The 21,640-nt window shown below is 35.5% G+C and overlaps 1 protein-coding gene across 5 annotated transcripts in view; it reads right to left on the bottom strand.

The window, feature by feature from the left end:
- CLCN3 (chloride voltage-gated channel 3) overlaps window positions 1–21,640 on the bottom strand; it is a 99,411-nt gene that overhangs the window by 20,198 nt on the left and 57,573 nt on the right. For all 5 annotated transcript variants that reach the window (XM_044224838.1, XM_044224834.1, XM_044224835.1 and 2 more), the window contains 6 exons: window positions 15,864–15,963; window positions 14,308–14,495; window positions 13,238–13,360; window positions 11,856–12,062; window positions 8,164–8,244; window positions 6,716–7,261 (listed from right to left, as the gene is read on the bottom strand). In XM_044224838.1, the coding sequence (XP_044080773.1) occupies window positions 6,716–7,261; window positions 8,164–8,244; window positions 11,856–12,062; window positions 13,238–13,360; window positions 14,308–14,495; window positions 15,864–15,963 (1,245 nt within the window). The remainder of the gene's footprint in view (window positions 1–6,715; window positions 7,262–8,163; window positions 8,245–11,855; window positions 12,063–13,237; window positions 13,361–14,307; window positions 14,496–15,863; window positions 15,964–21,640) is intronic.

The raw sequence follows: 21,640 nt of genomic DNA, 5'->3' as shown, positions 1-21,640 counted from the left end.
GTTCCTTAATGCCAGTCCCTAACAAAATTTTAGTAGTCTATGCTGAAACGGGGAAGGGATAAAAAGACAATATGAAGCAGTTTTCAAAAAATAAAATCAATTCAGTGAGAAGTACTGTCCTTTACTCCACAATTACATCCTTCCTACATATCTGTTGTCTATCAAATGATAAAAATATTAGATGCGATTCCTCTTAAGTGGTACAGTGTGCAGCAGACAATCTTACCAGGTCCTTCAAATATTTTTTAGTGATACATATAAGGAGAAAAATGTTTATTGATCAATTAAATTTAATGAAGAAAATAGGAATAGTAAACATCTTAAGCAAGATCATTTAAAGATTAAAATACTAATAGCTCTAAAATGTTCTGGATAGGAAATAAGGTGAGCACAAAATGATGGCACATTGAACATGGACCAGGATCATTAAAAGGTCATCCAAATAAATAGAAGAGATCAAAATGTGTTTTATTCTACTGCCAGTCAGAATTCATCAGCCAGAGCACCGTGAAATGTGAGACTTAACAAAGACTTGCCAATTGTCTCCAGCATCCTGTAGCTCAACTGAAGATGAGAAAGTTGGGATTTACAGAAAATCAGCTTACACAGAAACAGGAGGTTCAATAGTTGCTCTAACTTGATCCACTATGAAAAAAACTTTTAACTTCAAGATTTTTCTATTATTTAACACTCATACCCAGTGGACTAAATAGAGAACAACAGAAAAGAAAGAGACCATATTTCAAAAACTGTCATGATTTTGTTGAAATTAAGGTGTTATTCCAAACAAGTTACATCTGTGAAATATTATCACTAGTGAATATTATTTAAAAAATGATTAGCTGACATTTGCTCTTCATATGCAGCACTGACAGTCATATAAGAAAATTACATTTATTGGCAAATCACCAATTAATCAATGTTATTCTCACTTTTGCACATTCAAATGAAGTAATGTGCCAGGGCACTGGACCTAGTTCCTTTAAATCTTTGATGGAAAAAGACATGGTATTCACATGCTAGTAATTTAACAGAGTCTGCAGTGTCCTTTCAAGTGAATACCCTATAGCATGACAGACAGGTGGAGTAACGGCTCCTCGAAGTTTCTATATCCCGATTACTATGAATTCCTTATGTTATACAGTAAGGGGGAATTAAGGTTGCAGGTAAAAATTAAGGTTGTTAATCAGCTGACTTTATTTATTTTTTTAAAGATTTTATTTATTTATTTGACACAGAGAGATCACAAGTAGGCAGAGAGGCAGGCAGAGAGAGAGAGGGGAAGCAGGCTCCCTACTGAGCAGAGAGCCCGATGTGGGACTCGATCCCAGGACCCTGAGATCATGACCTGAGCCGAAGGCAGTGGTTCAACCCTCTGAGCCACCCAGGCACCCAATCAGCTGACTTTAAAACAGGAGATTATCCTAGATTACCTGGGTGGGCTCAAAGTAATCACAAAGGTTATTTTAAATGTGGAAGAATGATTTAGAAGAGTTAGTGTGAGGATAATGAGGTAAAAGAAAGACTTAACTACCCACTGCTGGCTTTGAAGATAGGAGAAGGGGGCCATGAGCCAAGGAATATGGGCAGTCTCTGGAAGGCTGGAAAAGGCAAGAAACGGACTCTCCCCTACAATCTCCATATATCCCTATGAACACCCTGATTTTAGCCCGATGAAACCAATTTTGGACTTCTGATCTCCAAAACTGTAATAAATATGTGTGATTTTTAAGCCACTAAGTTTGTGGCAGTTTATTATAGTAGCAAAAGGAAATTAATGTAAGTGCTTTTTTTTTTTTTTTGCTTTTTTTTTCCCAATTTATTTATTTTCAGAAAAACAGTATTCATTATTTTTTCACCACACCCAGTGCTCCATGCAAGCTGTGCCCTCTATAATACCCACCACCTGGTACCCCAACCTCCCACCCCCCGCCACTTCAAACCCCTCAGATTGTTTTTCAGAGTCCACAGTCTCTCATGGTTCACCTCCCCTTCCAATTTACCCAAAAGCACATACCCTCCCCAATGTCCATAACCTTACCCCCCTTCTCCCAACCCCCCTCCCCCCAGCAACCCACAGTTTGTTTCATGAGATTAAGAGTCACTTATGGTTTGTCTCCCTCCCTATTCCATCTGGTTTCATGGATTCTTCTCCTACCAACTTAAGCCACCATGTTGCATCACCACTTCCTCATATCAGGGAGATCATATGATAGTTGTCTTTCTCCACTTGACTTATTTCGCTAAGCATGATACGCTCTAGTTCCATCCATGTTGTCGCAAATGGCAAGATTTCATTTCTTTTGATGGCTGCATAGTATTCCATTGTGTATATATACCACATCCTCTTTATCCCTTCATCTGTTGATGAACATCTAGGTTCTTTCCATAGTTTGGCTATTGTGGACATTGCTGCTATAAACATTCGGGTGCACGTGCCCCTTTGGATCACTACGTTTGTATCTTTAGGGTAAATTCCCAGTAGTGCAATTGCTGGGTCATAGGGCAGTTCTATTTTCAACATTTTGAGGAACCTCCATACTGTTTTCCAGAGTGGTTGCACCAGCTTGCATTCCCACCAACAGTGTAGGAGGGTTCCCCTTTCTCCGCATCCTCGCCAGCATCTGTCATTTCCTGACTTGTTGATTTTAGCCATTCTGACTGGTGTGAGGTGATATCTCATTGTGGTTTTGATTTGTATTTCCCTGATGCCGAGTGATATGGAGCACTTTTTCATGTGTCTGTTGGCCATCTGGATGTCTTCTTTGCAGAAACGTCTGTTCATGTCCTCTGCCCATTTCTTGATTGGATTATTTGTTCTTTCGGTGTTGAGTTTGTTAAGTTCTTTATAGATTTTGGACACTAGTCCTTTATCTGATATGTCATTTGCAAATATCTTCTCCCATTCTGTCAGTTGTCTTTTGGTTTTGTTAACTGTTTCCTTTGCTGTGCAAAAGCTTTTGATTTTGATGAAATCCCAAAAGTTCATTTTTGCCTTTGCTTCCCTTGCCTTTGGCGATGTTCCTAGGAAGATGTTGCTGCGGCTGAGGTCGAAGAGGTTGCTGCCTGTGTTCTCCTCAAGGATTTTGATGGATTCCTTTCTCACATTGAGGTCCTTAATCCATTTTGAATCTATTTTTGTGTGTGGTGTAAGGAAATGGTCCAATTTCATTTTTCTGCACGTGGCTGTCCAATTTTCCCAACACCATTTATTGAAGAGGCTGTCTTTTTTCCATTGGACATTCTTTCCTGCTTTGTTGAAGATTAGTTGACCATAGAGTTGAGGGTCTATTTCTGGGCTCTCTATTCTGTTCCATTGGTCTATGTGTCTGTTTTTGTGCCAGTACCATGCTGTCTTGATGATGTCCGGAATTGTGATGCCACCAACTTTGGCTTTGTTTTTCAATATCCCTTTGGCTATTCGAGGTCTTTTCTGGTTCCATATAAATTTTAAAATTATTTGTTCCATTTCTTTGAAAAAGATGGATGGTACTTTGATAGGAATTGCATTAAATGTGTAGATTGCTTTAGGTAGCATAGACATTTTCACAATATTTATTCTTCCAATCCAGGAGCATGGAACATTTTTCCATTTCTTTGTGTCTTCCTCAATTTCTTTCATGAGTACTTTATAGTTTTCTGAGTATAAATTCTTAGCCTCTTTGGTTAGGTTTATTCCTAGGTATCTTATGGTTTGGGGTGCAATTGTAAATGGGATTGACTCCTTAATTTCTCTTTCTTCTGTCTTGTTGTTGGTGTAGAGAAATGCAACTGATTTCTGTGCATTGATCTTATATCCTGACACTTTACTGAATTCCTGTATAAGTTCTAGCAGTTTTGGAGTGGAGTCTTTTGGGTTTTCCACATAGAGTATCATATCATCTGCGAAGAGTAATAATTTGACTTCTTCTTTGCCGATTTGGATGCCTTTAATTTCCTTTTGTTGTCTGATTGCTGAGGCTAGGACTTCTACTACTATGTTGAATAGCAGTGGTGATAATGGACATCCCTGCCGTGTTCCTGACCTTAGTGGAAAAGCTTTCAGTTTTTCACCATTGAGAATGATATTTGCAGTGGGTTTTTCATAGATGGCTTTGATGATATTGCCTCCAAGAAACTCATTTTAAACCCGAAGACACCTCCAGACTTAAAGTGAGGGGGTGGAAAAGAATTTACCATGCTAATGGACATCAGAAAAAAGCAGGAGTGGCAATCCTTATATCAGATCAATTAGATTTTAAGCCAAAGACTATAATAAGAGATGAGGAAGGACACTATATCATACTCAAAGGGTCTGTCCAACAAGAAGATCTAACAATTTAAAATATCTATGCCCCCAACGTGGGCGCAGCAAACTATATAAACCAATTAATAACAAAATCAAAGAAACACATCAACAATAATACAATAATAGTAGGGGATTTTAACACTCCCCTCACTGAAATGGACAGATCATCCAAGCAAAAGATCAACAGGGAAATAAAGGCCTTAAATGATACACTGGATGAGATGGACATCACAGATATATTCAGAACATTTCATCCCAAAGCAACAGAATACACATTCTTCTCTAGTGCACATGGAACATTCTCCAGAATAGATCACATCCTCGGTCCTAAATCAGGACTCAACCAGTATCAAAAGATTGGGATCATTCCCTGCATATTTTCAGACCACAATGCTCTGAAGCTAGAACTCAACCACAAGAGGAAGTTTGGAAAGAACACAAATACATGGAGACTAAACAGCATCCTTCTAAAGAATGAATGGGTCAACCGGGAAATTAAAGAAGAATTGAAAAAAATCATGGAAACAAATGATAATGAAAATACAACGGCTCAAAATCTGTGGGACACAACAAAGGCAGTCCTGAGAGGAAAATATATAGCGGTACAAGCTTTTCTCAAGAAACAAGAAAGGTCTCAGGTACACAACCTAACCCTACACCTAAAGGAGCTGGAGAAAGAACAAGAAAGAAACCCTAAGCCCAGCAGGAGAAGAGAAATCATAAAGATCAGAGCAGAAATCAATGAAATAGAAACCAAAAAAACAATAGAACAAATCAACCAAACTAGGAGCTGGTTCTTTGAAAGAATTAATAAAATTGATAAACCCTTGGCCAGACTTATCAAAAAGAAAAGAGAAAGGACCCAAATAAATAAAATCATGAATGAAAGAGGAGAGATCACAACTAACACCAAAGAAATACAAACTATTATAAGAACATACTATGAGCAACTCTACGCCAACAAATTTGACAATCTGGAAGAAATGGATGCATTCCTAGAAACATATAAACTACCAAAATTGAACCAGGAAGAAATAGAAAGCCTGAACAGACCCATAACCAGTAAGGAGATTGAAACAGTCATTAAAAATCTCCAAACAAACAAAAGCCCAGGGCCAGATGTCTTCCTGGGGGAATTCTACCAAACATTTAAAGAAGAACTAATTCCTATTCTCCTGAAACTGTTCCAAAAAAAGAAATGGAAGGAAAACTCCCAGACTCATTTTATGAGGCCAGCATCACCTTGATCCCCAAACCAGACAAGGATCCCATCAAAAAAGAGAGCTATAGACCAATATCCTTGATGAACACAGATGCAAAAATTCTCACCAAAATACTAGCCAATAGGATTCAACAGTACATTAAAAGGATTATTCACCACGACCAAGTGGGATTTATCCCAGGGCTGCAAGGTTGGTTCAACATCCGCAAATCAGTCAATGTGATACAACACATCAATAAAAGAAAGAACAAGAACCATATGATACTCTCAATAGATGCTGAAAAAGCATTTGACAAAGTACAGCATCCCTTCCTGATCAAAACCCTTCAAAGTGTAATGTAAGTGCTTTTAAAACATGATCATGGAGGCGCCTGGGTGGCTCAGTGGGTTAAAGCCTCTGCTTTCAGCTCAGGTCATGATCTCAGGGTCGTGGGATCGAGCCCTGCATCGGGCTCTCTGCTCAGCAGGGAGCCTGCTTCCTCCTCTCTCTCTGCCTGCCTCTCTGCCTACTTGTGATCTCTGTCAAATAAATAAATAAAATCTTAAAAACAAAAAACAAAAAACAAAACATGATCATGAATTCCCTGGCACTGATCCCATTAAGAGGCAGGCAGGCCTCTGTGACTTCCCAGACAAACAGAAAGTAACATGAGGCATGGTGCATGACTTCCCTGGCCAGGTTAAAAAAACAATTCTCTTGGGACACTGAGCTACCATGTAAGAAATCTAAATGCCTGAAAGGCACCACGCTAGAAAAACCAGAGAGACAGACAGAGAAAGAGTCAGAGAGAAAGAGATGTTCAGGAGCCCATATGTTCCAGACCTAGTTACCTGATTCTTCCCAGCTCAGGTGGTAGATGACCAGCCTTAGCCATGCCTGATGACATATATGAGAGACCACAAACAAAGCATGCCCAGTTGAGTCCTTCTCAAATTATTGACTCAATAGCAAGAGCAAAATAAAGAGTTATCTTAAATTGCTGGGCTTGGGGGTAATTTGTTACACAGTAACAGATAACCATGTTCAACAATATATCCAAAAGAATTCTTTTATTCATTACTTAAAATGAAACACAAAAGATAAGAACTTTTTCAGCCTACACTTATGAAATAACCACTTTTATACAAGCATTGCACTGCTCATTTCCCATACAATTCTTAAACATGTCAAAATTACTTAAATAGCACCTCACATTAGCACTTACCTTGATACCAAAAGTGAATACTGTCATGATAATTTTAAATATGAGTGCTAAGCATAACTGCCAGATAGCTGAATATACTCCCAGGCCTGCTGGACGATCAGGAATATCATCGACAATTTTACTGGCATTCATGTCATTTCTGTAGTCACAAAGAGAAGAGGATTCCAGAGGACCGCAGTCTGTAAAAAGCTCTTTGATCAGCTCACTTGTGTTGAGCCTGGTATATGGATTAGGGAAGGCTATCACCGCAGTAATGGCAGCAACAACAATAACTTCAAGAACAGGATACTTTCCAAATCTGGTGGATTTGCGTCGACGACACCAGGCAATATTTGCCCTAATGAAAAAGGCTCCCCAAAGCCCTCCAAATACCCCGAGGAGAATAAAAGGGAACAGTTCAAAAAGGTACCACGGTGTGTGGTACTCCACATAAAAAAGGACCAGACGGCTGTTACCAAATGGATTGATGGATCTCAAAACAAATGCAGCCACTAAAGCAGCAAAAAATGATCTCCATAAAGTTTTAAGAGGAAAGTAATAGCTAACCTAAAAAAAAGGAGGGGGGAGAAAAATAGTATAATTTTATAAGATGTTTCTGATATAACTTTAATATCATAGTCTAAATTTTTGCTATTTAACTAGAGCTTACAGATAATACATTTTACTGTGGTAAGAAAAAAATCGATGTTTTATTAACTTTGGCTATCACATCATTACAAGTTCCTAATATCAACTGATCAAAAATGTCTGTAATAATTATTTCAAATACCTAGCATTGTTTTATTTTCAAAATGAGTTTCACCTCCAATTCAATCATGTAGTTAAGAATAAATGTACCATCACCAACTCCTATTAGCTCATAAAGAAGTATTTGTTTCTTCTATATTAAAGAAAAAAGAGGAAAAGAACACAAACTGGAAAAGTAAATTTTAAACCATTCCTAATCATTTTTGTGTAAACATATAGAAAAGTCTTAAGCACCAGAGAAAACAAAAAATACGCCACTGATGCGACTAAAATCATCTTCTTAAACATGAATAACTACCCCAGAAATAAGCATACAAGACAAACTCACAATTTAGGAATTAATTAAAACTTTTAAAATAAAAACATGGGTGATAATTTAACAAACAGTGGTTAAATCCATTAAACTAAGCCAAATCCATTTCTGCTTACTTTTAAGTATGTCAACAAAGTTAAACTTTAAATAATCACTTAATATTTATACATGAATAACATTTTTAAGGCTTTTCTCAAGGTAAAGGACACATGTAATGTATTACTCTGTAGGTAAGAATAAGCAAAAAATAACTTTATGAGGTTAAACCTGAAAATTTTAAAAAACAGCCTATATCTATTACACTAGCTAGAAAACTGAAAAATGAACCAAAATATGTATTTTAATGGTAATTATACACAATGTTATAGTTGTTGTTTTCTTTACCTACCTCTTCCAGGCTAAAAAGAACTCCTCCAATTGGTGCACCAAAAGCTACAGAAACCCCTGCAGCTGAGGCAGCTGATAGCACCTAAAAAGAGGATTTGGCTTATTTCATATATTCTTAGAAATTCAAATATACCAAATGAAAGTTCCTCATGTTGCTTGAATTTTTGAAACGCCTCTTCTGAAGTTAACTCACATGTCTACCCCTTTTCTCCCCAAGCAGAGGCAAATATTTATATCCTCTAAAAAGATATTTTTTTCTCTTTTGCTTTAATTGAAAGGACACTCACATATCCAATATTCAGTTAAAAAAACATTTGTGTGAGATACACTAATGTAAACAGGATGCAAAGAAGAAAAGGCAATGAATACAGATAATTCTCAAGATGTTTGGGAAGACCAGTGGAGAGAACAGTAACTGGGGTTTAGGGGGAGAGAAGTTTATTTTTATTTATTTATTTTTAAAGATTTTATTTATTTATTTGACAGACAGAGATCACAAGTAGGCAAAGAGGCAGGCAGAGAGAGAGAGAGAGGAGGAAACAGGCTCCCCGCTGAGCAGAGAGCCTGATGTGCGGCTCGATCTCAGGACCCTGGGATCATGACCCGAGCCAAAGACAGAGGCCTTATCCCACTAAGCCACCCGGGTGCCCCAAGAAGTTTATTTTTAAACAGGATATAATTTTCTCATATTTTAGAGCTAACTTCTTCATCATTAATAATTACTGCTTTACATCATTAATAATTACTCCCCAATGTGGAGCCTGAACTCAAGATCTCTGAGATCAAGAGTCACATGCTCTACTGATTGAGCCAGCCAGGCACCCCTAATAATCACTGTTTTCTAAATCGTAGTAAAATATCTAGAGAACTTAAAACCTACTGAGTTACCTTATTTTCACTACTCTAAATCCTCTGAAAACACCACTGCTGCCAATAGGGAAAGCCTCATTCTAAAGTGCAAACAATGGCTTCCCCCTAATTAAAGAAGACAAAAATATCCACAAAACCTTTTAAAGATCTTCTCTCCAATTCCCCAGTCCGTCACTAGGACATTGTCCACTTCTCAGCAGTGCGAACTACTGAGTGCTACTAGAGAATACTAGTGCCAACTACACATATAAATTCACTGGACACTTACATTGTAATTACTTTTCTAAGAATCTTTGTTCCTTTCACAATTTCATTCCAGTAAATATACAAGGGTACCAAACCATTTTACCAAATGGTCAATTTTACATTTATGAAAAAGAAACTAAAAATAACCGAAATTAAATTATATGTAATTAAGACCATGATCTCCATTTTTAGGCTGCTTCTGGCAAATTAAAAATAAGCAAATACTGATTTTAATTAAATTGTACCTGGCTAGGGTGCCTGGGTGGTGCAGCTGGTTAAGCATCCAACTCTCGGTTTTGGCTCAGGTCTGATCTCAGGGTTGTAAGAGGGTCCCCAAGTTGGGCTCTGCTCTCAGCAAGGGTCCTGCTTGGGTTTCTCTCTCCCTCTCCCTCCATCCCTGCTCTCTTGCTCTCCCTCTCTTTCTTAAATAAATAAATATTTTTAAAAAAATAAGTAAGTTGTACCTGACTTAAAGAATGCAGACTCTGCTTATTTGGGGGAGGATAGTAAATTAAGTGATTTTGGGGCGCCTGGGTGGCTCAGTGGGTTAAGCCGCTGCCTTCGGCTCAGGTCATGATCCCGGGGTCCTGGGATCGAGTCCCGCATCGGGCTCTCTGCTCAGCAGGGAGCCTGCTTCCCTCTCTCTCTCTCTGCCTGCCTCTCCGTCTACTTGTAATCTCTGTCTGTCAAATAAACAAATAAAATCTTAAAAAAAAAAAAAAAATTAAGTGATTTTGTTTTTTCCCACTAAAGGATTGTAGACAACACACTTAACTGAATTCTCTGTGCATTTAATGTAACAGAATTTTACAATCAAGCTAACACCCAGTACCCATAACGCACACAAGTTTCAATGTTCTATAAGTATTAAGAAATTATTTAATTAAAAATGTCAGGAAGTGAACGTAGGAAGAAAGCCAAAATATGAGGCCTTCATGTTTCCTACTAACAAGTAAACTCTAGCCATTTATATACTAAGGTGAACAAAGTTAATATCATAAACATTACTAATCATCACAGTGTACATCTTAAAATTTAAGTGAATGTAATTTCTATGGCATTTTATAATAAAATTACATTCTGCACTTAAGATGAGTAAATAAAAATAAAAATCTTACCCCCAAAATGTCAAGGTACAATAATAGCAAGTAAAGGAAATGCACTGGAGAGACAAATGCTGTATCTCCATTTTAGCCCTAATCCGCTATGTTACAATGTAGTTTGAGGTTATGTTTTGTATGGCTTTTAACATACACACATATCCACAGTCACAGAAGAAATAGTAGTAGTAGTAAGGAATACAGACTTTGGAGTCAGAAAAAAATAAATTTTAATCCGTACTCTTGACACTCTGTTACATAATCTTGGAAGTCCATCTATAAATGGGGATAATAGTGCCAAGTTAATAGGATTATTGTGGATTTAAATTTTAAAATGCAAGGGATTGTCACAGAGCCAGATACATAATAAGTAATCAATAATGTTAGCGATTTCTGTTAGAGCATAGTACTAGAATCACATTATCATTCAGAGATGGAACTATGATGGTCTGAAGTGTTCCCCTTTCAGACTACTGCCAATGCATGAACAGTGTTTTAGTACTAACACTAAAATGAAGGAGTACTCATTTCAACTCAAGAATCAAATACTTTGATAAAAATATTCTACTTTTTTGTTAAATTATTAAAACAACAGGATGAAAGGTCCTGTGCGAGGGTCAGAGACCTCTGAGTTCTCGGTATTTAATGATATAAAAATATATCTTAAAAACCTAAAGTGCTCTGTATCACCTTGGTCTACAGATTAGACTGGGAAAAAAAGAAGGGATTGGGCTCCCGAAGTGTAGAGCTAATACAAAAGGTCTCAGGAGCCCATTTTTCTTCTAGAAAATATCCACAGCAATGTACAAACATTAGGGAACTCTATAATACTTAAAGCTTAAAGCCTTCCTAAAAATACTTGGGCTGGCCTTAAAAAAAGAAGGTAAAGGAAATAAATGCTCGTAAACAGCTGAATAAAGAGGAATTCCTATATTCCCCTTAGTGTGAATCTCTGATTTAAACCTCAAGAGGTCTTAAAGGCCCTCAGAACATCTTCATGGTGGCAGATAGCTCTCTGCAGATGACACACCTCTCTCGGAGGCATTAGATACTTCCTCCAGAGGAAAACACAGCTGTTAAGACTTCCCAACCCTGGAAAAATACTGACGGTGAGAAATCAGGGGAAAAATAATGTTACATTTGGGAAAAACTTTAGAGGAAGAAAGGTGGAAAGCAAGGCAAAAACAAATGGAAAAAGCTTTGAAATTCAACAGAAACCAATGGACATCAGGTAGTCTATCAAAACTTCTCTAAAATATCAGAGTAACTGAGCAGCACTGGGAATGGGTTCTAGAAAGACATTAGAGATACTCAAAAAGGGGGAAAGAAGCAAGCAATTTTCACATTTGAATGTGAATACAGAATTTATTTAAAAAGTAAAAAGTTAAAAATGTGATCTTTACACTAGAAAATTTTCACTGATATAAGTCTATGTTATAGATATTTATCTGTCAAATAAGCCACAAAAGACACTTACCTCCCTTTTTTTAGCTTCATTTGTGCTATACTTTGGAAAGAGGTAGGAAAAAATATTTCCACAGCAACAGGCAACATGTACCAGAGGACCTTCTTTTCCTAAACTCAAACCTGATGCCACAGCCAGTACTAATGTGATGGTTTTAATCATTAAAGTCCATTTTCCCAAGTAACCTCTGATAATGAATCCACTTAAAATAGTTTTAATCTACAAAGAAAAGATTAAAACAGCTTAATTTCCTTTAAGAAACAGGAATATTAAAGTAATTTAAGTTACTCTCTTGTTTTACTTACAAAACTACCTTGCAAATTTTTCTGGTGGACCATGGAACAATTCAAAATTTTTCAAAAGCTTCAACTATTATGCTACAAATAATAAATCTAGATCATATTCTAATTCTCTCCTCAAGCAAGGATTGAAAGCAACCCTATCTTATGAACAAAACTAGGATATAAGGCCATGTTAAAGGGAATACAGACCTTAATACAAGGATTGTAATTACATAACAAGGAAAAGGTAAATTTGAATACTTCTCTTGTAGAAATAGTTAGATACATTCAAACATGCTGTGTCAGAACTTAGGATATTTTGTCTTCTCAAAGTGCCGTTATTATGTGTAATATTTTCCTATATATTAAGAAGGGCAAGTGACAACAGCTAAATGCTGCGATGATACTGCCCTTTAAAGACATTCTTAATTAACAAAAATTTTTAAATCACTAAAATTAAGTTTCAAAAAGGAATTCATTAGAAAAAGCTAATAACTAACTTAAGACAGAAAAATTAAAAGGGGAAAGATGTGAATTTCCATCACACCATTCAATCCTAAGTGTACTCTTTAAATTACACCATTCAAGCCTGAATATTTCTTTAAATTACTGTTGATAAAAAATAAAACCCAAAAGTTTGTACTATTGCCTCACTGTGGTCAAATGTTTATTTAAAGTATTAAATGGTTATAAAGATTATCTGCCAAATTCAAGAATTATTAACTTATTTAATTAAAATATAGTCATAAAAAGAGTGAATATATTCAAATCAGGTTCACAGCAGCAAAACATCAATTAATCCATCAAAGAATTTTAGGCCACATAATATTTTTCCAGCTTTATAACTTAGTGTTCTGATATTTGTTTAGTCATATGTTAAATTAGTGGTAGAGGAAAAAAAAAATCAACCTCCACAGTTAATGAAATGACGATGGAGAAGTTCTTGTGATAATCATTTTTAAAATTTTTAAAATTTAAAATTTTAAATTTTAAAATTTTCTTTCTCATATTACAATTTCCTCAGAAAAACAACTACTTTCCCCCCCACAAAGGCAATAGATTAACATAACAATTATTAAATGTTTAATGATACTAAAATATTGCTTGGCTTACCTCTGGGATTCCAGAGCCACAGGCATATGGAGCAAATACTTTTACCAGGGAAACGGCAAGAAAGGCAAAACTCAAGGCCCAAAAGATGTACATTATGTAATTCATGATGTAAGAGCCAGGACCCTAAAAGGCAAATCATTTAATAGTATGAATTCAATGTACAGTGCACCCCGAATGCAAGTGCTTTCCACATAAGAAACTTGTGTGAAACTCATAAAAGTTTCCTGGTTTACTTCCACAATAGTTAAAGCTTTATAAGAACAAAATATTTAAGAAGAATCAAAAAACATTTATATATACAAAGAGACTTAATCTGTTTAATGTTTTCCTAGATTTTTTTGATACCTAAAATCTTATTGCCGAAAATCAGCCCTACTTTAACTTCTGCCTACCCACAAACCACATCTTGGAAATAGCCGAAGATAAAACTGCATCTGCACTGTGATTGCATTCTGCTGCAGTTCTGAAGATCAAATGAGAAACAGCATACTGGCCATGTTATCAGCAAATCTATTCTTTTTCGCTCAAAAATTCAGCTAGAACAAAATTTTTAAAACATCCTTATGACCAGGTAACTATATGTATTATACAATATTCTAACTTTTACAATGTACTTCATTACAGAACATCAAGAACAGTAATCATTTAAATATGCTACAAAGAAAAATCTATGGATTTAAGATGTCTCCAGTTACAAGGCTTATTTTACTAAACTTTTTGATAATTTATACTTCCCAACAATTAAAACTGGTATGTCAAGCAGTTTTAATAATTTCATACTGACTTCCTGTGATTATACAGATTCTACACTTCTTTTCTACAATAAGATATATTTAATGTCATAATTGAAAAGACTTGAATGTGACTATGTAGTTAACTAATAAGAGCTTCTTGAAACTTGACATTTTACTCGCTGCAATGAGTTCTCCTATTTTCCAATCTATCCTATTACATTTTACTTTTAATGCAGTTGCAATCATCTAATATGTGATTAATTCTATAATTAAGTGAACTGAAGACTCATTTAGCTATCTCAATTCTTAATTCATTTCAAACCCAGCAAGACTTACTTCTGCTTGACCTATGATTAATTCTGCCCATGTTTTCCACTGTGGGCATTTATCCCTCTCTTCAAATGTTGTTTCATTAGATCCCCAACAACACTGTTCATGGTTGTACCACAGTGCGCTAAGGCAAATGCCCTCCTTGAGATCAGTCATCCAATCAGCAGCAATGTCTATTAATCCAGCCAATGCCCCTGTAAAAACATGTTGAAGGTAGTTTAAAAAAAAGAAGTTAAATCCATTTTTGTAGTGTTAAGAACTACCAAGTTAAGAGGTTCAAAGAAAGCTGGGGATTCCCTATACATAAAGGAAAAATTATATTAATTTAAATATTATATAAATTAAAGATTTTTAAGTCTTAGGTATAAATAATTTTATCTTACTTCTAAAAAAGTATAGACAGCCACTTTTTAATATAAAATGGCTATTCTTTGTTTGAAATTAAAACTAGTTACATTATTTAAATTAATTGTGATTTGTAATAAAGGTTTTTAAAAGATACTAAAACATCTTTAAAAGACAGCTAGCAGGAGGTTCACAAATCAGGTTTCTAAAGTCTGAGTTTTTACTATTATGTTTCAATATGAAATTTAATAAATTTACAAACTATCTCAATATCATTAAAATTTAATGTTCATTAGAAATTAGTGAAACTCATAGCACTAATGAATCACTGTGACAGACTGTTTTTTCCCTTAAATAACAAAAAATTAAAAGTACCAAGATCATTTTAATGACAGAATACAAAAAATATATAACTTTGTGGACAAATCTAAGACCTTCTCATCATATAAAAAGATCAAAAGGTCACATACACAGTGGTCACAAAATTCTTGTGCATGTCAATTAGAGGTATCAGTACTTCCCTCTAGACTCCACATAAATTTTAATTTTCCTCATGTTCTTGTAGATGTAATCTTCGACTGTGGAAATTGAAAGTCATTAAAAGAGTCCTTAATGTTTGCTTTCAGATCTTCAACTCCTACTTCTTGAAATCTCACACATAGGCACTTTGTGGGCTCCCGACAGCATGGTAGTTAAAATACAGACTCTTGAGCTGAACTGCCTAAACATAAATCTTTGCTGGGCCACTTATTAGCCATACAACCTCAGTCACGTTACCAAACTCTGTGCTCCAGGCACCTCATCTGTAAAATGGTGGTGACAGTGGTACTTATACCACAGGACTGCCATGCAGTTTACATACTTGTAAAGACTTCAAAGCAATGCATGGCACATAGGAAGCACTCAAAAAATAAATAGCTACTTATTATGATGTTAATATTAAGATACCTTATTATCTGGACCAAACTACCTATTTTACAGACACAGAAACTGAAACCCAGAAAGATCAACCAAACTGCATAAACAAAGTGACAGAGCCAAGACTAGACTCTAAAGCATCCTGCCTCCTAGCAGTCTTATATTTAAGAAGATTTCTTGAAACAAAATAAATACCTTTAAAAATGCAACAGGACCTGAAAAAAACATTGTGGGAAGGAGGGGAGAACGATTCATTTTTCTGTTAACCAAAAAAGGATTACATTAAAATTTTTCTTTACCTGATGCCAATCCTGTTAGTGTTACTACTAGCCATCCTGACCATGCATCATATAAACTTTTTGTCATTTCCCATGCTGATTCTTTCTTTTTGCTGTTGATCTGAAATTAGAAATGTTTATGCTTCATTTTTCAAACTATGAACAGAAGCCACAATTCTAGAATCTAACAATTTTTTTTTCAGTTACTATACACGAGATAGTAATCTATAAACTAAATCATGGGAAAAAGGAGTTTGGGGTAGAATCACTACGTCAGACGTTGTTATACCTGTAAACCAGATGAAATCTATCCAGAGATCTGCATTTTTAACAAAAACCTCAGGATTTAAGAGCAAGGGGTCCATAAACCACACAGAGTCTGGCCTACACTGTTTTAAACTGAATCAAATTTAGTTGATACATAACTTTTATATCAACAGAAATAAGACATTATGGCTTGAAATGTTTGTCATTTCCTAAGCACTTTCTGGTTCTAGCAATTAAGTGGATTATAATGTTATTTAAAACAAAAGTTAATAACAGTATTATGCCCATAAGTACAGTATAGAATCATCATGTGACTAAAGGGCCTGCCAAAATTTATAGGCCTATAAATATGCAGGTATGCAGAACTCTAATCCCATTCGTAGGGTCCAGAGGCTGTCTTCTATCACTGTGTAAGGCAAAGGCGTCCTCTACTGAATACAGTGAAGGAAGTGTGATTAGCAGGATAGGAATAGACTTGATTTCCAGATCTCACTAGACTAAAACACAAGAAGGCAACTCTTCTCTTAGTAAAAAAGTACTTTTAAACCTATCCCTAACTAGCCCAAACCTCTTCCATTCTATTAAGGTTGTTTAAAAAGCCATATCCTTGGGCTGCCTGGTTGGCTCAGTCAGATAAGCATCTGCTTCAGGCTTGGGTCATGATCCCAGACTCCTAGAATACAGCTCCACATTGGCTCCCTGCTCCTTGGGTGGTCTGCTTCTCCTTCTCCCCTTGCCTGCCACTCCCCTTGCTTGTGCATTTTCTCTCCATCAAATAAATAAATAAAATCTTGGAAAAATATAAATAAATAAATAAATAAATAAATAAAAAGCCCATATTCTCAGTCTAGGACTTCAGTGCTCAAATCATCTCACAGTACAGCTACAGCTGGAATTCAAAAATCTGGTCTATTTCCTCACTAAAAAGGCTCACTTAAGTTCTGGGATGAATAAAGCAATTTTATACCTTCTATACTATAAGCAACTAATCACAGATTCTAAGCATTCTTTAGACTCTGAAGGTAGGTTCATTTCTTTCAAAAATAATCATTAAACCCCATGTTGCTTTTTCTCAGTAACTGTAATGTTTCATATAACATGAGTTAAAAATTTGGTGATTATCTAAACGTTCATCAATACTGCACTGGTTAAGTAAACTGCAGTATATGCAATAAAAAATTCTGCACTCACTAAAAAAGAAAGAGACAGATGCAGTGTTATGCAGGGGAGAAAAGCAAGGTGGATAGAACTGTGTACAGTACACTACCATCTTTCTAAGAAAAAATAAGCATATAAATATACGGACCTTTTTTTAAAAATAAAGGGATAAACCATATAGCTTTAAAAGTAAATCATCATTTTAAGAGGGTGGCAACAGGTTAAAACAGAAACAAGAGTTTAAAACGAACTAGTTTGTATGTGTGACCTTAATGGGATAAATGCTAAGAACAAAAACTATTGGGAAAAGAAAAGAAAGAAAACCCTAAAACTTTTCAGTAAGCACATCAATGGGGATAGCATTGGTAAATAATCTGAAACTGTTGTGCGTGTATTGTATAGTAAATCATATGATTATACATGTGATGTTGAGATTTTTGGCATGACTGAAAGATGGTACAGATTTAAGAACTAGAGGCTAAATAAAAGCCCTTTAGTACTGAATTTAAATTAGAAAGTTCCCACAAACTTATGAGGCCAGAAAACAATGGCCAACCCAGAGGCAAGAAGTACGTCTAGTGCCCACACTGCCTATAAATCATCTTACTTCCAAGGAACCAGGGCTCCTTGGAGAAGTGGCTGACTCCAGATATGGTGCAGGAAATGTATAAGATGAGCGAGGATCATCTTGTTTTCCTAGAATACGCCAAAGTCTACTAAGGATGTGTCAAAGGGCACAGGCACCAATCCAGGTCTCTTCTAGTCAAAAATGGAGTAACACAGGCATCAGTAAAGATAATAATGGGGATGACTAAAATATATCAAATATGTTCCAATCTATGAGTGCATGAAGATACAGAAACAGAAGTCAAACAAGCAAACCGAACTCTCACTGGTCAACTTTGAGGATACTAGGGAACCATCTAATTTCAAACTTCCCCTTTTCTGTATAATCTGAACTTTACAGAATCCAAATAATTGAAGGTTCTCTTTACAGAAATTTTCATGCTAATAAATAAAGAAGGAATGACAATTAGATTACCGACATTTTACAAAATACCGAAATAGTAGTATCTGAAATGATAAAATGTTGATTTACCTCAAAACTGGAGGTAGGAGGGGTATTAAGTCTAATAAGAAGTTTGGGGGAAAAAAGAATTATGTACTCATACACACTGACATATAAAGTTTTCTTTTAATGTACTGTTTTAAAAAACAGTAAAGGGGCGCCTGGGTGGCTCAGTCAGTTAAGTGTCTGTCTTTGGCTCAGGTCACGATCTCAGGATCCTGCAATGGAGTCCTGTGTCAGTCTTCCTGCTCAGCAGGGAACCTGCTTTTCCCTCTGCCTGCCACTCCCCCTGCTTGTGCTCTGTCAAATAAATTATATCTTTAAAATAAATAAATTAAATAAAAAACAGCAATAAGAACACCAATGTATAGAATTTCCCAGGTTTTGGGACACCTGGGTGGCTCAGTTGGTTAAGCAGCTGCCTTCGGCTCAGGTCATGATCCCAGCGTCCCAGGATCGAGTCCCACATCAGGCTCCTTGCTCGGCGGGGAGCCTGCTTCTCCCTCTGCCTCTGCCTGCCATTCTGTCTGCCTGTGCTCGCTCTCTCTCCCTCTCTCTCTCTCTGACAAATAAATAAAATCTTAAAAAAAAAAAAAAGAATTTCCCAGGTTTAAAAAAAAAAATTTTTATGCATAGATCAAAGTAGAGAAAATGGTATTTGACTTATCTAGAAAGAGACCTTTAATAAGATTAGCTAAAACATTGACTACTTCATATTATTTTAAATGTTTCAAGATCTATGGACTACGTTCAAAATCAAAGAGAAAAAGTATATCATGGTATCTTTTAGTTTTAATTTGCTTTAGAATTTTATGAACATGATGTCTTACAGACACTTTCATACTACCTCACTTTGAAACACATTTAAACTCCAACTGGAGTATGTTAATGAGTTGTAAATGTATACAGTTCTCACTGCAACTGATTTATCTAACACTCATACAAGATGCAGGAGTTACAGTGCGCCTGCAATAGGCATATGGGATTAAAACACTGGTTCTTACAATGTGGTCACATACACTCTGAGGGTCCCTAAGACCTTCTCAAACAGGTCTTCAAGATAAAAACTATTTGCATTGTAATATTAAAACACGATATGCCTATTTCACTGTGTTTACATTTTCACTGATAATGCAAAAGCAAACGCAAAACGGTTGCTCCCAAGCACAAATCAAGGCAGTAGCATCCAAACATACTGGTAGTCATCCTAGTCTTCACTGCCACGTATCTCATCAAAAAAACAAAGTAAATGCCAGTATCACTTACAAATGACTTTGATGTAGTAGTAAAAGTTATTATGCCTCAGTCATTGAGTCTTGTTTATATTAGGTGCGATGAATTAGGTATATATAAAGCCTTTTGATGCATACTGAAGTGTGAGGTTATGCCTTGAGGAAAAGTATTTATGTGATTTACAAAATAAAGCTGATACCGGCACACGATATGCCATTTTTACTTGAAAGAAAGATACCAAAGTATAGTTTTTCAGACTTGGGAATCTTACAGCCATCTTCCAAAAAACAAACCAAAGAAGTCTATCATTTCAAGTGAAATAAATATGTATTTATTTCTAGTGGTAGAATTTGAGCTTTGAAGTAAAAAGAATTTTGGAAAACTTGTATCTATCACTGTAAGGATGACAGATTCCCAATACTTAAAGACTTTTATAAAGAGATCAGTGTTGATATTAACAAATGCTATTTTTTTAATATCATCTAATGAAAAGTGTCAATAGCTGAAAGAACTGCATAAAACTGAATATTTTCCAAGTGATTACTGCATGATGTTACAAAATTATTCATTAGAGTTGAAGGTGAACTAACAGATTTTACTGTAACAAAAGATAAAAAGTTCACGGGTAGAGTTTCAGATTACCCACTGGCAACTAATCTTTAAGAAACTACCACCTGTCAGTTTGGTATAGAATCAAAGAATATCTACAATGATATAAAAAGGTTATTAAAATATTCCTAGATTTTCCAACTACCCATCTATATGAGGTTGGATTTTCTTCCTATATTTCAACCCAAATAACATACCACAACACACTGAAGGCAGAAGCAGATATTAAAATCCAGCAGTCTTTCATTAAACCAACAATAATGAGATTTTTAAAAATGTAACATATCTCACTGTAATGATGACAGATTCCTTATTTATAAGGATCCTTATAAGAATGACACTTTTCAGGGCGCCTGGGTGGCTCAGTGGGTTAAAGCCTCTGCCTTCGGCTCAGGTCATGATCCCAGGGTCCTGGGATCGAGCCCCATATCAGGCTCTCTGCTCAGCAGGGAGCCTGCTTCCTCTTCCCTCTCTCTCTGCCTGCCTCTCTGCCTACTTGTGATATCTATCTGTCAAATAAAATAAATAAAATCTTTAAAAAAAAAAAAAAGAATGACACTTTTCATTATATAATATTAAAAAAATCATACTTGTTAGTATCAATCCTGATCGCTTTAGAAAAGTCTTTAAGTACTGGGAATCAGTCACTAAATATTTTTTTATTTTGGGAAACACAGTTATTTTTCATAAAAATATGTTTTCTTTTGCTTTTATAAAACTATGTTTTGATATTAATGTGTAATGGGGTTTTGTTACTTTTAAATAAATCAATGTTTTTTAATTTCTCAGTTTCTGTATCTAATATGGTAAATATCAATTAATATAAGCACATAAACTAAATTCCCTAGGCATCCTCAATAACTGTTTAGAGTTTTGAGTTTAATAGTGTTCCTGATGAATGGATAAAAAGAATACAGTATATATATGCAATGGAATACTACTCAACCATCAAAAAAAAATGAAATTTTGTCATTTGCAACAACATGGATGGAACTAGAGGGTATTATGCTAAGCAAAATAAATCAGAGAAAAACAGTTATAATATGATTTCACTGATATATGGAATTTAAGAAACAAAACAGAGTAGCAAAGAGGAAGGGAGGGAAAAATAAAACAAGATGTAATCAGAGAGGGAGACAAACCACAAGAGACTCTTAACCATAGGAAACTAACAGGGTTGCTGAAGGGGAGGAGGGTCAAGGTATCAGGTAGCAGGGTGATGGGCATTAAAAAGGGCACATGATGTAAGGAGCACTGTGTACATACAACTGATGAATCACTGAACTCTACCTCTGAAACTTATAATACACTATGTTAATTAACTGAATTTAAATTAAAAAAATAAATCTAAAAAATAAGTATTCTCAGATGATAAAATAAAACAAAAATGTGTTCTAAGATAAAAAACTTAGAAAACTTTGAAAATCACCACTGGATTGTATCTTCAAAAAGGTAAATACTG

The sequence above is a fragment of the Neovison vison genome, chromosome 11 (assembly GCF_020171115.1).
Source record: "Neovison vison isolate M4711 chromosome 11, ASM_NN_V1, whole genome shotgun sequence".
NCBI classification, from domain to species: Eukaryota; Metazoa; Chordata; class Mammalia; order Carnivora; family Mustelidae; genus Neogale; species Neogale vison.
This window is presented reverse-complemented; position numbering and strand designations above follow the sequence as displayed.